At 47.9% G+C, this 17,777-nt stretch overlaps 1 protein-coding gene across 1 annotated transcript in view; it reads right to left on the reverse strand.

The window, feature by feature from the left end:
• Window positions 1-885: 885 nt before the first annotated feature.
• The window catches only part of LOC139256799 (acidic phospholipase A2 PA-3-like), a 26,065-nt gene continuing 9,173 nt past the window's right edge, over window positions 886-17,777 (reverse strand). The window contains exons 3-4 of the mRNA XM_070874314.1: window positions 6,094-6,218; window positions 886-1,013 (exon numbers count right to left, since the gene is read on the reverse strand). Of these exons, the coding sequence (XP_070730415.1) occupies window positions 886-1,013; window positions 6,094-6,218 (253 nt within the window). The remainder of the gene's footprint in view (window positions 1,014-6,093; window positions 6,219-17,777) is intronic.

Here is a 17,777-nt window from a genome sequence, read left to right on the forward strand (position 1 = left end):
TATCAAACCCACTCAGCGTAAAGAAGGAAGGAGAATTTGCTGGTGTATTTGTCTTTAATCGTGAAGCACAGCTTTTAATGACAATGGTCACGGATCGCGATGAGGTGCAGAGTCAGAGCAAATCAGGGGATGGATGTTTCTACCAACGAAGAGTCTGCCCAGGAACAGACAGATGTTCAGCACCACCGGAGATTAAAGTCCCCTCCTACACGAGCGAGCTTCTTCCCTTTGGGGCACAGGAGACTTCAGGGTGAATGATATGGGGAGAGGGTGGGTAGGTGAGGTTGGGGATATGGGAAGAAAGTGGGTAGGTGGGGTTTGGGGATATGGGGAGAGGGTGGGTAGGTGAGGTTGGGGATATGGGAAGAAGGTGGGTAGGTGGGGTTTGGGGATATGGAGAGAAGGTGGGTAGGTGAGGTTGGGGATATGGGGAGAAGGTGGGTAAGTGGGGTTGGGGGATATGTGAAGAGGGTGGGGTTGGGGGACATGGGGAGAAGGTGGGTAGGTGGGGTTGGGGATATGGGGAGAGGGTGGGTGGGTTGGGGATATGGGGAGAGGGTGGGTAGGTGAGGATGGGGGATATGGGGAGAAGGGGGTGGGGTTAGGAATACGGGGAGAGGGTGGGTGGGTGGGATTGGGGGATATGGGAGGAGGTGGGGGTATGTCTCTGAAGGAGAACGGTTGTTGGATGGGATGTCCGTTTCCACTCTGTGTTCTGCTGTACCTCTCCACAGGGACTTGTCCTTCTGGTCTCTGCTAAACATTGGGCTGTGACAGGCGGCCTCCATTTGCTTTATCCCAGCCCGTGTGAATTCGCTGTGTGTCTCCTTTGCTGAATCTCGCAGCAAAGTGATGAATGAGCAGTTTGGCCCTCTGCCGCCCCGCTCAGGGTTTGCACATCACGGCCTTGTTGATTCCCTTCAGCTCAGGGTTATACTTGGCTCTGGAAAAGCACTCCACCAGATGTTTATCGCAGTGGCAAATCGAACGGCCACAGGAATCCTCGGGATCGGCTGATGAGAGAAGTGAGGTAAGGTGTTAGTGGTGCTGACCAACATCTGGGAAAGCTGCCTCCATGGCCTTCATTACCCCCTCAACGTGACGATTCCACTGTAGCATACTTGTCCTCCCACCCTCCGTACACTTCAGCCCGTCCAAAACTCTGTCGCCCTCATCCTAACACCCCCAGCTGAAGGATTTTGTCCAACGCTGGGTACCGCACCTAAGGAAGGATGTCAAGGCTTTGGCGAGGATGCGGAGGACATTTACTGGAATGGTCCGAGGGGTGAGGGACTTCAGTGACGTTAAGAGTCTAGGGAAGCTGGGTTTGTTCTCCTTGGAGCAGAGAAGGTTAAGGGGAGACTTAGAAACATAGAAAAGGGGTGCAGGAGTAGGCCATTCGGCCCTTCTAGCCTGCACCGCCATTCAATGAGTTCATGGCTGAACATGCAGCTTCAGTACCCCATTCCTGCTTTCTCGCCATACCCCTTGATCCCCCTAGTAGTAAGGACTTCATCTAACTCCTTTTTGAATATATTTAGTGAATTGGCCTCAACAACTTTCTGTGGTAGAGAATTCCACAGGTTCACCACTCTCTGGGTGAAGAAGTTCCTCCTCACCTCGGTCCTAAATGGCTTACCCCTTATCCTCAGACTGTGACCCCTGGTTCTGGACTTCCCCAACATTGGGAACATTCTTCCTGCATCTAACCTGTCTAAACCCGTCAGAATTTTAAACATTTCTATGAGATCCGCTCTCATTCTTCTGAACTCCAGTGAATACAAGCCCAGTTGATCCAGTCTTTCTTGATATGTCAGTCCTGCCATCCTGGGAATCAGTCTGGTGAACCTTCGCTGCACTCCCTCAATAGCAAGAATGTCCTTCCTCAAGTTAGGAGACCAAAACTGTACACAATACTCCAGGTGTGGCCTCACCAAGGCCCTGTACAACTGTAGTAACACCTCCCTGCTCCTGTACTCAAATCCCCTCGCTATGAAGGCCAACATGCCATTTGTTTTCTTAACCGCCTGCTGTACCTGCATGCCAACCTTCAATGACTGATGTACCATGACACCTAGGTCTCGTTGCACCTCCCCTTTTCATAATCTGTCACCATTCAGATAATAGTCTGTCTCTCTGTTTTTACCACCAAAGTGGATAACCTCACATTTATCCACATTATACTTCATCTGCCATGCATTTGCCCACTCACCTAACCTATCCAAGTCACTCTGCAGCCTCATAGCATCCTCCTCGCAGCTCACACTGCCACCCAACTTAGTGTTATCTGCAAATTTGGAGATATTAAATTTAATCCCCTCATCTAAATCATTAATGTACAATGTAAACAGCTGGGGCCCCAGCACAGAACCTTGCGGTACCCCACTAGTCACTGCCTGCCATTCTGAAAAGTACCCATTTACTCCTACTCTTTGCTTCCTGTCTGCCAACCAGTTCTCAATCCACGTCAGCACACGACCCCCATTCCCATGTGCTTTAACTTTGCACATTAATCTCTTGTGTGGGACCTTGTCGAAAGCCTTCTGAAAGTCCAAATGCACCACATCAACTGGTTCTCCCTTGTCCACTCTACTGGAAACATCCTCAAAAAATTCCAGAAGATTTGTCAAGATTTCCCTTTCACAAATCCATGCTGACTTGGACCTATCATGTCACCTCTTTCTAAATGCGCTGCTATGACATCCTTAATAATTGATTCCATCATTTTGCTCACTACCGATGTCAGGCTAACCGGTCTATAATTCCCTGTTTTCTCTCTCCCTCCTTTTTTAAAAAGTGGGGTTACATTGGCTACCCTCCACTGCATAGGAACTGATCCAAAGTCTATGGCATGTTGGAAAATGACTGTCAATGCATCCGTTATTTCCAAGGCCACCTCCTTAAATACTCTGGGATGCAGTCCATCAGGCCCTGGGGATTTATCGGCCTTCAATCCCATCAACTTCCCCAACACAATTTCCCGACTAATAAGGAGTTCCCTCAGTTCCTCCTTCTTATGAGACCCTCTGACCCCTTTTATATCCGGAAGGTGGTTTGTGTCCTCCTTAGTGAATACCGAACCATTGTACTTGTTCAATTGGTCTGCCATTTCTTTGTTCCCCACTATGACTTCCCCTGATTCTGACTGTAGGGGACCTACGTTTGTCTTTACTAACCCTTTTCTCTTTACATATCTATAGAAGCTTTTGCAGTCCATCTTAATGTTCACTGCAAGCTTCCTCTCGTACTCTATTTTCCCTGCCCTAATCAAACCCTTTGTCCTCTGCTGAGTTCTAAATTCCTCCCAGTCCCCGGGTTCGCTGCTATTTCTGGCCAATTTGTATGCCACTTCCTTGGCTTTAATACTATCCCTGATTTCCCTTGATAGCCACAGTTGAGCCACCTTCCCTTTTTTATTTTTACGCCAGACAGGGATGTACAATTGTTGTAGTTCATCCATGCGGTCTCTAAATGTCTGCCATTGCCCATCCACAGTCAACTCCTTAAGTATCATTCGCCAATCTATCCTAGCCAATTCACGCCTCATTCCTTCAAAGTTACCCTTCTTTAAGTTCTGGACCATGGTCTCTGAATTAACTGTTTCATTCTCCATCCTAATGCAGAATTCCACCATATTATGGTCACTCTTCCCCAAGGGGCCTCGCACAACAAGATTGCTAATTAATCCTCTCTCATTACACAACATGCAGTCTAGGATGGCCTGCCCCCTAGTTGATTCCTCGACATATTGGTCTAGAAAACCATCCCTTATGCACTCCAGGAAATCCTCCTCCACCGTATTGCTTCCAGTTTGGTTAGCCCAATCTATGTGCATATTAAAGTCACCCATTATAACTGCTGCACCTTTATTACATGCACCCCTAATTTCCTGTTTGATGCCCTTCCCAACATCATCACTACTGTTTGGAGGCCTGTACACAACTCCCACTAATGTTTTTTGTCCTTTGGTGTTCTGCAGCTCTACCCATATAGATTCCACATCATCCAAGCTAATGTCCTTCCTAACTATTGCATTAATCTCCTCTTTTGATCGAGGTGTTCAAAATCATCAGAGGTTTGATAGAATAGGAACATAGAAAATAGGTGCAGGAATAGGCCATTTCGGCCCCTCAAGCCTGCACCACTATTCAATATGATCATGGCTGATCCTCCATCTCAACACCATATTCCCACTTTCTCCCCATACCCCTTGATGCCTTTTGTGTCTGGAAATCTATCTATCTCCTTCTTAAATATATTCAGTGACTTGGCCTCCACAGCCTTCTGTGGTATAGAATTCCACAAGTTCACCACCCTCTGACCAATTGAACAAATACTTTGGTTCTGTCTTCATTAAGGAAGACTCGAATAACCTCTCGAAATAATAGGGGACAGAGGGTTTAGCGAGAAGGAGGAACTGAAGGAAATCCTTATTAGTCAGGAAATTGTGTTAGGGAAATTGATGGGATTGAATGCCAATAAATCCCCAGGGCCTGATAGTCTGCATCCCAGAGTACTTAAGGAAGTGGCCCTAGAAATAGTGGATCCATTGGTGGTCATTTTCCAACATTCTATAGACGCTGGATGAGTTCCTATGGACTGGAGGGTAGCTAATGTAACCCCACTGTTTAAAAAAGGAGGGAGAGAGAAAACAGGGAACTATAGACCAGTTAGCCTGACATCGGTAGTGGGGAAAATGTTGCAATCAATTATTAAAGATGTAATAACAGCGCATTTGGATAGCAGTGACAGGATTGGTCCAAGTCAGCATGGATTTATGAAAGGGAAATCATGCTTGACAAACCTTCTAGCATTTTTTGAGGATGTAACTAGTAGAGTGGACAAGGGAGAACCTGTGGATGTGGTGTATTTGGACTTTCAAAAGTCATTTGACAAGATCCTACACAAGAGATTAGTGTGCAAAATTAAAGCACATGGTATTGGGGGTAATGTATTGACATGGATAGAGAACTGGTTGGCAGACAGGAAGCAAAGAGTAGGAATAAACAGGTCCTTTCAGAAAGGCAGGCAGTGGCTAGTGGGGTACTGCTGGGACCCCAGTTATTTACAATATACATTACTGATTTAGACGAAGGAATTGAATGTAATATCTCCAAGTTTGCAGATGACACTAAGCTGGGTGGCAGTGTGAGCTGTGAGGAGGATGCTAAGAGGCTTCAGGGTGACTTGGACAGGTTAGGTGAGTGGGAAAATGCATGGCAGATGCAGTATAATGTGGATAAATGTGAGTTTATCCACTTTGGTGGCAAAAACAGGAAGGCAGAATATTATCTGAATGGTGACAGATTAGGAAAAGGGGAGGTGCAACGAGACCTGGGTGTCATAGTACATCAGTCATTGAAAGTTGGCATGCAGGTACAGCAGGCGGTTAAGAAGTCAAATGGCATGTTGGCCTTCATAGCGAAAGGATTTGAGTATCGGAGCAAGGAGGTCTTACTGCAGTTGTACAGGGCCTTAGTGAGGCCACACCTTGAATATTGTGCACAGTTTTGGTCTCCTCATCTGAGGAAGGACATTCTTGCTATTGAGGGAGTGCAGCGAAGGTTCACCAGATTGATTCCCGGGATGGCAGGATGTCATATGAAGAAAGATTGGATCGACTCGGCTTATGTTCACTGGAATTTAGAAGAATGAGAGGGGATCTCATAGAAACATATAAAATTCTGACGGGACTGGACAGGATAGATGCAGGAAGAATGTTCCCGATGTTGGGGAAGTCCAGAAACCGGGGTCACAGTCTAAGGGTAAGGGGTAAGCCAGTTAGGACCGAGATGAGGAGAAACTTCTTCACTCAGAGAATTGTGAACCTGTGGAATTCTCTGCCATAGAGAGTTGTTGATGCCAGTTCTTTGGATATGTTCAAGAGGGAGTTACATGTGGCCCTTATGGCTAAAGGGATCAAGGGGTATGTAGAGAAAGTAGGAATTGGGTACTGAAGTTGCATGTTCAGCCATGATCATATTGAATGGTGGTGCAGGCTCGAAGGGCCGAATGGCCTACTCCTGCACCTATTTTCCATGTTTCTAACAGAGCTCGCGAATCCCTGAGCCACCCCCTGAGTCATTCACTTACAGCAGCTGAGGTACCGGCCGTGGGCACAGCTCCAGGAGTACAGAGTCCAGTACGGGTATTCATACCATTGGCACTTGCCCTCCGACTCAAACTTCCCGTAACAAACATCGTGCTTGCGGCAACACCTGGGAGAGACGCAGGGATAATTCGTCAATACACGGAGACAAAGTCACCATCAGTCAATATAAAGAACAAGTGGCCATCAGTCAATATAGAGAACAATGGACCATCAGTCAATATACACAGCAAGGGGCCGTCAGTCAATACAGAGAGCAATGGACCATCAGTCAATATACAGAGCAAGGAACCTTCAGTAAATATACAGATTCAAGGGACCGTTAGTCAATATACAGAGCAAGGGACCATCAGTAAATATACAGAGCAAGGGACCGTTAGTCAATATACAGAGCAAGGGACCATCAGTCAATATACAGAGCAAGGGACCGTCAGTCAATATACACAGCAAGGGGCCATCAGTCAATATACACTGCAAGGGACCATCAGTCAATATACAGAGCAAAGGACCGTCAATCAATATACAGAGCAAGGGGCCATCAGTCAATATACAGAGCAAGGGACCATCAGTCAATATAAAGAGCAAGGGACCATCAATCAATATATGGCGATCAAGGGGTCGTCAGTCAATATACAGAGCAAGGGGCCATCAGTGAATATACAGAGCAAGGGGCCGTCAGTCAATGTACAGAGCAAGGGGCCATCAGTCAATATCTGGAGAACAAGGGGCCATCAGTCAATATATGGAGAGGAAGAGGCCATCAGTCAATATATGGAGAGGAAGAGGCCATCAGTCAATATCTGGAGAACAAGGGGCCATCAGTCAATATATGGAGAGGAAGAGGCCATCAGTCAATATATGGAGAGGAAGAGGCCATCATTCAATATACGGAGAGCAAGGGTCTATCAGTCAATATACAGAGCAAGAGGCCATCAGTCAATGTACAGAGCAAGGGTCCATCAGTCAATATACAGAGCAAGGGTCCATCAGTCAATGTACAGAGCAAGGGTCCATCAGTCAATGTACAGAGCAAGGGGCCATCAGTCAATATACAGAGCAAGGGTCCATCAGTCAATGTACAGAGCAAGGGGCCATCAGTCAATATACAGAGCAAGGGTCCATCAGTCAATGTACAGAGCAAGGGGCCATCAGTCAATGTACAGAGCAAGGGTCCATCAGTCAATGTACAGAGCAAGGGGCCATCAGTCAATATACAGAGCAAGGGTCCATCAGTCAATGTACAGAGCAAGGGTCCATCAGTCAATGTACAGAGCAAGGGGCCATCAGTCAATATACAGAGCAAGGGGCCATCAGTCAATATACAGAGCAAGGGTCCATCAGTCAATGTACAGAGCAAGGGGCCATCAGTCAATATACAGAGCAAGGGGCCATCAGTCAATGTACAGAGCAAGGGGCCATCAGTCAATATACAGAGCAAGGGTCCATCAGTCAATGTACAGAGCAAGGGGCCATTAGGGTGGGGAACGGCACTCGTCATTTAATGGGCTCTCTCGTGGGAACCTGAGAACAAATTCAATAGGGAAGGAAGTAAAGCTGAAATTGGAAAGCAAGAATGTAAAACGCGAATCTGTAAGACAGAGGAAACAGGGCTTAGTAAGTAGTAATCAAGGAGGTATTCCTGTGCTGAATGGTATATACTTCAATGCAAGGAGTAAAGCGAATAAGGTGGATGAGCTGAGAGCACAGGTAGACACTTGGGACTATAACATTACAGCCATTACAGAGACATGGCTGAAAGAAGGGCAGGTTTGGCAGCTCAATATTCCTGGTTACTGGAGATTTTTAGACAGGACAGAAAGGGAGGTAAAAGGGTGGCGGGGGCGGGGGGTGGGGGGTGAGGAGGGGTGGCGTGGTATTGATTAAAGAAACTATTACAGCAGTGAGGAGGGATATATGTTAGAGGGATTATTAAATGAGACCATATGGGTGAACTGAAAAATAAGCAAGGGGCGATCACACTGCTTATAGACCCCCTTTGGTCTCCCACAGGTGAGGTATGCAAACCTGTGCATAAGAATTGCCACGAGGGGGCCACACCTGTGGGAGACCAAAGGGTCACCTGTGCACCCTGGAGCAAGCAGGTATAAAAGGCAGTCCACCATGCTGCTGCCTCACTTTGGAGTTATATTAAAGAGACCAAGTTCACAATGGTTTGATGGAGTTATTCTGAGCCTAACAACTGGCGACGAGCCACACGTCACGAACTTTCACGCGGAAATGGCTGCTGTTGGTATTCTTGAGAGATTTGTTGAGGGTGATGATTGGGAAGCCTTCGTTGAGCTTCTTGACCAGTACTTCGTGGCCAACGACCTGGATACGGAAGAGACCGTGGCCAAGTGCAGGGCGATTCTCCTCACCTTATGTGGGTCTTCGATATATGGCCTCCTCAAAAATCTGCTAGCACCGGTCAAACCAATGGACAAGACTTACACAGAGCTGGTTCGGGAACACCTCAAGCTGAAGGAGAGCATCTAAATGGCCAGGTATCGCTTTTACACGCACCATCGCTCCGAGGGCCAGAACTTGCCGAGCTTTGTCACCGACCTAAGACGCCTTGCGGGACTGTGAGAATTTGCCAGAACTTTGGGGGAAATGTTGCGGGACCTTTTCATGCTTGGAATTGGCCACGAGGTCATTCTTTGTAAACTGCTGTTTGCGCAAGGCCATCACGATAGCCCAGGCTTTCATATCCACGAGCGACAACACGAAACAGATATCTTCACAGCATCGAAGCTCACCGGCAAGTACTGTGAATAAAATAATGCCTTCAGTAGGCAGAACTGTACATGGCAGGGCCTACACGACCACAGAGACTAGGCCTAGGGTGACTGAGTCTGCTGTGGGGTGTGAATGCGAATCCATTAACACCATGTTGGCGCTGCGGGGGCAGTCATAGAGCCCATCAATGTCGATTCAAGCACTATGTGTGCAAGGGCTGTGGAACAATGGGGCACCTCCAGCGAATGTGCAAGCGACCTCGGACCCACCACGTGGCAGAGTCAGCAGAGAGCGACCAATCCAGCGCGGATCACACTGAACGAGCAGGAGAGGCAACTCAACCTGAGGATGAAGAGGAAGTGTATGGGGTGCACACCTTCACCACCAAAAGATAATGTTAAAAGTTAAATTTAATGGCATTCCAGTCTCCATGGAATTGGACACGGGGGCGAGTCAATCAATCATGAGCCAGAAGGCTTTTGAGAAACTGTGGGGCAACAAGGCACAGAGGCCAAACTGAGCCCGATTCACCCAATGTTGTGCTCTTACACCAAAGAACTCATGCTTGTTATCGGCAGTGCGGCAGTGAAAGTATCGTACGATGGAACGGTGCATGATTTACCACTATGGATTGTACCAGGCGATGGCCCAACGCTGTTCGGCAGAAGCTGGCCAGGAACAATCCGATGGAACTGGGACGACATCAAAGCACTGTCTTCGGTGGATGATGCCCCATGCGTCCAGGTGCTAAACAAATTCCTGGTGCTATTTGAGCCAGGCATCGGCAACTTCACAGGCACCAAGGTGTAGATCCATCTTGTTCCTGGGGCACGGCCCGTTCATCACAAGGCCCGAGCAGTCCAATATATGATGCGAGCGAAAGTCGAGATCGAGCTGGATAGACTTCAACGAGAGGGAATAATATCGCCAGTCGAGTTCAACGAGTGGGTCAGTCCAATCGTGCTAAAGAACGATGGGACGGTCAGAATCTGCGGCGACTACAATGTGACGATTAACCGAGTCTTGTTACGGGACCAGTACCCACTACCCAAAGCAGAGGACTTATTCGCAACGCTAGCGGGGGGAAAATCGTTCACCAAGCTAGATCTAACCTCTGCTTACATGACACAGGAGCTGGCTGAACCGTCAAAGAAATTGACGTGCATCAACACGCACAGAGGACTGTTCATGTACCACAGATGCCCCTTTGGGATTCGCTCGGCTGTGGCCATCTTCCAGAGGAACATGGAGAGTCTGCTGAAATCGGTTCCGTGCACCGTGGTGTTCCAAGACGATATCTTGATCACCGGTCACACCACCACTGAACACTTGCACAACCTGGAATAGGTTCTAAAGCGACTGGACAGAGTGGGACTCAGGCTGAAACGCTCCGAGTGTGTTTTCCTGACGCCAGAGGTCGAATTTCTGGGGAGAAAGATTGCGGCGGACGGCATCAGACACATGGACTCCAAGACATCAAGGGTTGAGCACTTTGCTGGAACCCTTGCATTTATTGCTACTCAAGGGTGATGACTGGGTTTGGGGTAAATCTCAAGAGACAGCCTTTAACAAGGCCAGAAACCTGCTCTGCTCTAACAAGTTACTTGTATTGTATGACCCATGTAAACATTTATACTAGCTTGTGATGCGTCGTCATATGGGGTCGGTTGTGTGTTACAGCAAGCAAATGTGTCATGCAAACTGCAATCAGTTACATATGCATCCAGAAGTTTATTCAAGGCTGAAAGAGCCTACAGTATGGTTGAGAAAGAAGCATTAGCATGTGTATACGGGGTTAAAAAAAATGCACCAATATCTATTTGGGCTCTGGTTCGAGCTCGAAACCGACCACAAACCGTTTACTTCACTGCTCTCAGAAAGCAAAGGTATTAATACCAATGCTTCATCCCGCATCCAAAGATGGGCACTAACGTTATCTGCGTATGACTATGTAATCCGCCACAGACCAGGCACTGAGAACTGCACTGATGCCCTCAGTCGGCTACCATTGCCCACCACCAGGGTGGAAATGGCGCGACCCGCAGACTTGCCTCTGGTAATGGATGCTTTTGAGAGCGAGGGGTCACCCATCACGGCTCGCCAGATCAGGACCTGGACTAGCCAGGACCCGGTGCTATCACTAGTAAAAAGCTGTGTCCTCAATGGGAGCTGGTCGGTGGTTCCCTGGGAAATGCAAGATGAAATTAAGCCATTGAGGCGGGAGTCGAGAGAGGCAGCGGCCTATAAAAGGCTCAGCAGTCCGGGGAGCGTCGAGAGAGGCGGGAGTCGAGAGAGGCAGCGGCCTATAAAAGGCTCAGCAGTCCGGGGAGCGTTGAGAGAGGCGGGAGTCGAGAGAGGCAGCGGCCTATCAAAGGCTCAGCAGTCCGGGAGCGTTGAGAGAGGCGGGAGTCGAGAGAGGCGGGAGTCGAGAGATGCAGTGGCCTATAAAAGGCTCAGCAGTCCGGGGAGCGTCGAGAGAGGCGGGAGTCGAGAGAGGCAGCGGTCTATAAAAGGCTCAGCAGTCCGGGGAGCGTTGAGAGAGGCGGGAGTCGAGAGAGGTGGGAGTCGAGAGAGGCGGGAGTCGAGAGAGGCGGGAGTCGAGAGAGGCGTACCGGTGCAGCTCCAGCTGAGAGAGAAGGCAAAAAAGGCAAAAAAGAAGTAGAAAGAAATCAAAAGGTGACGTCACAGCCAACGTGGTAAGTGATTGGCTGCTGATTGGTGAGTAGTTTTTCTTTTTTTTTATATTAGTCAGTAACTTTTAACATTGTTGTCGCCAATTTAAGTGTATCTAAGGGTTAAGTCATGGCAGGACAGCTCGGTCACGTGATATGCTCCTCCTGTACCATGTGGGAACACTGGGACAACACCAGTGTCCCTGACGACTACATGTGCGGGAAGTGTATCCACCTCCGGCTCCTGACGGTCTGCGTTGCGGAGTTGGAGCTGAGGGTGGATTCACTCTGGAGCATCCACGATGCTGAGAATGACGTGAGTAGCACGTGGAGCGAGTTGGTCTTACCGCAGGAGAAGGGTCCACAGCCAGCGAGGGAATGGAAGACCAGCAGGAAGAGCAGTGCAAGGAAGGTAGTGCAGGGGTCCCCTGCGGTCATCCCACTGCAAAACAGATACACTGCTTTGAGTACTGTTGAGGGGGATGACTCATCAGGGGAGGGCAGCAGCAGCCAAGTTCATGGCACCGTTACGGGCTCTGTTGCACAGGAGGGCAGGAAAAAGAGTGGGGGAGCGATAGTGATAGGGGATTCAATTGTAAGGGGAATAGATAGGCGTTTCTGCGGCCGCAACCGAGACTCCAGGATGGTATGTTGCCTCCCTGGTGCAAGGGTCAAGGATGTCTCGGAGCGGGTGCAGGACATTCTAAAAAGGGAGGGAGAACAGCCAGTTATCGTGGTGCACATTGGTACCAACGACATAGGTAAAAAAAGGGATGAGGTCCTACGAAATGAATTTAAGGAGCTAGGAGCTAAATTAAAAAGTAGGACCTCAAAAGTAGTAATCTCGGGATTGCTACCAGTGCCACGTGCTAGTCAGAGTAGGAATCGCAGGATAGCTCAGATGAATACGTGGCTTGAGCAATGGTGCAGCAGGGAGGGATTCAAATTCCTGGGGCATTGGAACCGGTTCTGGGGGAGGTGGGACCAGTACAATCCGGACGGTCTGCACCTGGGCAGAATCGGAACCAATGTCCTCGGGGGAGTGTTTGCTAGTGCTGTTGGGGAGGAGTTAAACTAATATGGCAGGGGGATGGGAACCAATGCAGGGAGATACAGGGAAACAAAAAGGAGGCAAAAGCAAAAGACAGAAAGGAGATGAGGAAAAGTGGAGGGCAGAGAAACCCAAGGCAAAGAACAAAAAGGGGCATTGTACAGCAAAATTCTAAAAGGACAGAGCGTGTTAAAAAAACAAGCGTAAAGGCTTTGTGTCTTAATGCAAGGAGTATCCGCAATAAGGTGGATGAATTAACTGTGCAAATAGGTGTTAACAAATATGATGTGATTGGGATTACGGAGACGTGGCTCCAGGATGATCAGGGCTGGGAACTCAACATCCAGGGGTATTCAACATTCAGGAAGGATAGAATAAAAGGAAAAAGAGGTGGGGTAGCATTGCTGGTTAAGGAGGAGATTAAGGCAATAGTTAGGAAGGACATTAGCTTGGATGATGTGGAATCTATATGGGTAGAGCTGCAGAACACCAAAGGGCAAAAAACGTTAGTGGGAGTTGTGTACAGGCCTCCAAACAGTAGTAGTGATGTTCGGGAGGGCATCAAACAGGCAATTAGGGGTACATGCAATAAAGGTGCAGCAGTTATAATGGGTGACTTTAATATGCACATAGATTGGGCTAACCAAACTGGAAGCAATACGGTGGAGGAGGATTTCCTGGAGTGCATAAGGGATGGTTTTTTAGACCAATATGACGAGGAACCAACTAGGGGGGAGGCCATCTTAGACTGGGTGTTATATAATGAGAGAGGATTAATTAGCATCTCGTTGTGCGAGGCCCCTTGGGGAAGAGTGACCATAATATGGTGGAATTCTGCATTGGGATGGAGAATGAAACAGTTAATTCAGAGACCATGGTCCAGAACTTAAAGAAGGCTAACTTTGAAGGTATGAGGCGTGAATTGGCTGGGATGGATTGGCAAATGATACTTAAGGGGTTGACTGTGGATGGGCAATGGCAGACATTTAGAGACCGCATGGATGAACTACAACAATTGTACATTCCTGTCTGGCATAAAAATAAAAAAGGGAAGGTGGCTCAACCGTGGCTATCAAGGGAAATCAGGGATAGTATTAAAGCCAAGGAAGTGGCATACAAATTGGCCAGAAATAGCAGCGAACCTGGGGACTGGGAGAAATTTAGAACTCAGCAGAGGAGGACAAAGGGTTTGATTAGGGCAGGGAAAATGGAGTATGAGAAGAAGCTTGCAGGGAACATTAAGACGGATTGCAAAACTTTCTATATATATGTAAAGAGAAAAAGGTTAGTAAAGACAAACGTAGGTCCCCTGCAGTCAGAATCATGGGAAGTCATAACGGGGAACAAAGAAATGGCGGACCAATTGAACAAGTACTTTGGTTCGGTATTCACGAAGGAGGACACGAACAACCTTCCGGTTATAAAAGGGGTCGGGGGGTCTAGTAAGAAGGAGGAACTGAGGGAAATCCTTATTAGCCGGGAAATTGTGTTGGGGAAATTGATGGGATTGAAGGCCGATAAATCCCCAGGGCCTGACGGATTGCATCCCAGAGTACTTAAGGAGGTGGCCTTGGAAATAGTGGATGCATTGACAGTCATTTTCCAACATTCCATAGACTCTGGATCAGTTCCTATGGAGTGGAGGGTAGCCAATGTAACCCCACTTTTTAAAAAAGGAGGGAGAGAGAAAACAGGGAATTATAGACCGGTCAGCCTGACATCGGTAGTGGGTAAAATGATGGAATCAATTATTAAGGATGTCATAGCAGTGCATTTGGAAACAGGTGACATGATAGGTCCAAGTCAGCATGGATTTGTGAAAGGGAAATCATGCTTGATAAATCTTATGGAATTTTTTGAGGATGTTTCCTGTAGAGTGGACAAGGGAGAACCAGTTGATGTGGTATATTTGGACTTTCAGAAGGCGTTCGACAAGGTCCCACACAAGAGATTGATGTGCAAAGTTAGAGCACATGGGATTGGGGGTAGTGTGCTGACATGGATTGAGAACTGGTTGGCAGACAGGAAGCAAAGAGTAGGAGTAAATGGGGACTTTTCAGAATGGCAGGCAGTGACTAGTGGGGTACCGCAAGGTTCTGTGCTGGGGCCCCAGCTGTTTACACTGTACATTAATGATTTAGATGGGGGGATTAAATGTAGTATCTCCAAATTTGCGGATGACACTAAGTTGGGTGGCAGTGTGAGCTGCGAGGAGGATGCCTTGAGGCTGCAGAGCGACTTGGATAGGTTAGGTGAGTGGGCAAATGCATGGCAGATGAAGTATAATGTGGATAAATGTGAGGTTATCCACTTTGGTGGTAAAAACAGAGAGACAGACTATTATCTGAATGGTGACAGATTAGGAAAAGGGGAGGTGCAAAGAGACCTGGGTGTCATGGTACATCAGTCATTGAAGGTTGGCATGCAGGTGCAGCAGGCGGTTAAGAAAGCAAATGGCATGTTGGCCTTCATAGCAAGGGGATTTGAGTACAGGGGCAGGGAGGTGTTGCTTCAGTTGTACAGGGCATTGGTGAGGCCACACCTGGAGTATTGTGTACAGTTTTGGTCTCCTAATCTGAGGAAGGACATTCTTGCTATTGAGGGAGTGCAGCGAAGGTTCACCAGACTGATTCCCGGGATGGCGGGACTGACCTATCAAGAAAGACTGGATCAACTGGGCTTGTATTCACTGGAGTTCAGAAGAATGAGAGGGGGCCTCATAGAAACATTTAAAATTCTGACGGGGTTAGACAGGTTAGATGCAGGAAGAATGTTCCCAATGTTGGGGAAGTCCAGAACCAGAGGTCACAGTCTAAGGATAAGGGGTAAGCCATTTAGGACCGAGATGCGGAGGAACTTCTTCACCCAGAGAGTGGTGAACCTGTGGAATTCTCTACCACAGAAAGTTGTTGAGGCCAATTCACTAAATATATTCAAAAAGGAGTTAGATGAGGTCCTTACTACTAGGGGGATCAAGGGGTATGGTGAGAAAACACGAATGGGGTACTGAAGTTGAATGTTCAGCCATGAACTCACTGAATGGTGGTGCAGGCTAGAAGGGCCGAATGGCCTACTCCTGCACCTATTTTCTATGTTTCTATGTTTCTATGTTTTCCACCGACATAAGGATGAATTGTTCATCCAATCAGATTGTTTCCTATGAGGGAATTGCGTGGTTTTGCAAAAAAAAGGCAGGGGAATATTGATATGCGACCTACACAGTACCCACCCAGACATAGTTATGATGAAGGCTATCAGCAGGTCGAATTGGAGTCATGTGTACACCAATGTAACACTTGCTCACAGTTGAGCAATGCACCCAGGGAGGCCCCACTGAGCCTGTGGTCATGACCCTCCAAACCGTGGTTCAGGGTCCACGTAGATTTTGCCGGCCCTTTTCCAGGAAAGATGTTTCTAGTAGCAGTGGACGCTTACTCTAAATGGATTGAATGTATAATAATGTCATCATGTACATCCACTGCCACCATTGAAAACCTCAGGGCCATGTTCGCCATCCATGGTTTGCCCGATGTTCTTGTTAGTGACAATGGACCATGTTTCACCAGCTCGGAATTCAACGAGTTCATGACCCGTAATGGCATTAAGCATGTCAGGTCTGCACCATTCAAGCCCGTATCTAACGGTCAAGTGGAACGGACAGTCCAAACCATCTAGCAGAGCTTGAAACGTGTAACGGACAGCTCCTTGCAGACCGGGCTATCTCGGGTCCTGCTCAGCTACCGGACGTGCCCCACTCGATCGCCAGGCATCCCCCTACAGAGTTGTTAATGAAGAGAGCACTCAAAACCAGGCTCTCCTTAGTCCACCCGGATCTGAATGATCATGTCGAAACCCGGCGTCACCAGCATAACGTGTACCTCGATCGCGCGGCTGTATCGCGTGACATCGAGGTTAATGACCCTGTGTTTGTTCTCAGTTACGGTCATGGTCTCAAATGGGTCGCTGGCACTGTCTCAGCCAAGGAGGGGAATAGAGTGTTTGTTGTGAAATTGTCGAATGGGCAAATGTGCAGAAAGCAGTTGGATCAGACCAAACTGCGATTCATGGACAACCAAGAACAGTTTGAAGAGAACATTACCATCATTGATCCACCAACACACACCCAACCAGCAATCGACCTCGCTGTCAAGCACGAGAATGAACCCATCATGCCCGACAGTCCAATCAGACCAGCCGCGCTGCCGTGCAGCAATAACCTGACCAACTCGCCCATGCCAGGGCTTGCACTCAGGCGATCAACCCGGGAACGTAGAGCGCTAGATCACCTCAACCTGTAAATAACTTGTACGTAAGACTTTGTGGGGGTGGGGGGGGGGTAGTGACGTTATATATGTAAACCTCATCAATTTGTAAGACTTGCCACTAGAAGGCACACCTGTGGGAGACCTAAGGGTCACCTGTGCACCCTGGAGCAAGCAGGTATAAAAGGCAGCCCACCATGCTGCTGCCTCACTTTGGAGTTATATTAAAGAGACCAAGGTCACCATGGTTTGAGCTTACAACACAGTCTCATGGAGTTATTCTGAACTTAACACCCCCAAATAGCGGGAGGGAGATAGAGGAGCAAATATGTCGGCAAATTGCTGTGAAGTCCAAAAATCATTGGGTAGTAATAGTAGGGGATTTTAACTACCCTAATTTTGATTGGGACAAATATAGTGTGAAGGGTATAGAGCGTGCAGAATTCCTAAATGCATTGAAGAGAACTTTTTTAGCCAGTATGTAACAAGCCCAACACGGGAGGGGGCAGTTCTAGGGAGCACTTGGGTGCCAGTGACCGTAATTCAGTCAGATTCAAGTTATTTATGGATAAGGACAAGGATAGACCAGGAATAAAAGTTCCAAATTGGGGAAAAGCTAATTTTGCTAAGTTAAGGAGTGATTTGGCCACAGTGGACTGGAAACAGCTACTTGTGGGTAAATCAGTGTCGGAACAGTGGGAGGCATTCAAGGAGGAGATCAGGAAGGCTCAGGGCAAACATGTGCCCTTAAAGAAAAAGGGTGGGACTAACAATTCTAGAACCCCCAGATGTCTAGGGACTTACAGGGGAGGATAAAGAAAAAAAGGGAAGCTTATGTCATATACCGACTACTAAATATTGTAGAATCTCTGGAGGAATATACAAAGTTCAGAGGTAAAATTAAAAGGGATATTAGGAAAGCTAAGCGAGAGCATGAAAAATTC

Source organism: Pristiophorus japonicus, chromosome 3 (genome assembly GCF_044704955.1).
Source record: "Pristiophorus japonicus isolate sPriJap1 chromosome 3, sPriJap1.hap1, whole genome shotgun sequence".
NCBI lineage: Eukaryota > Metazoa > Chordata > Chondrichthyes > Pristiophoridae > Pristiophorus > Pristiophorus japonicus.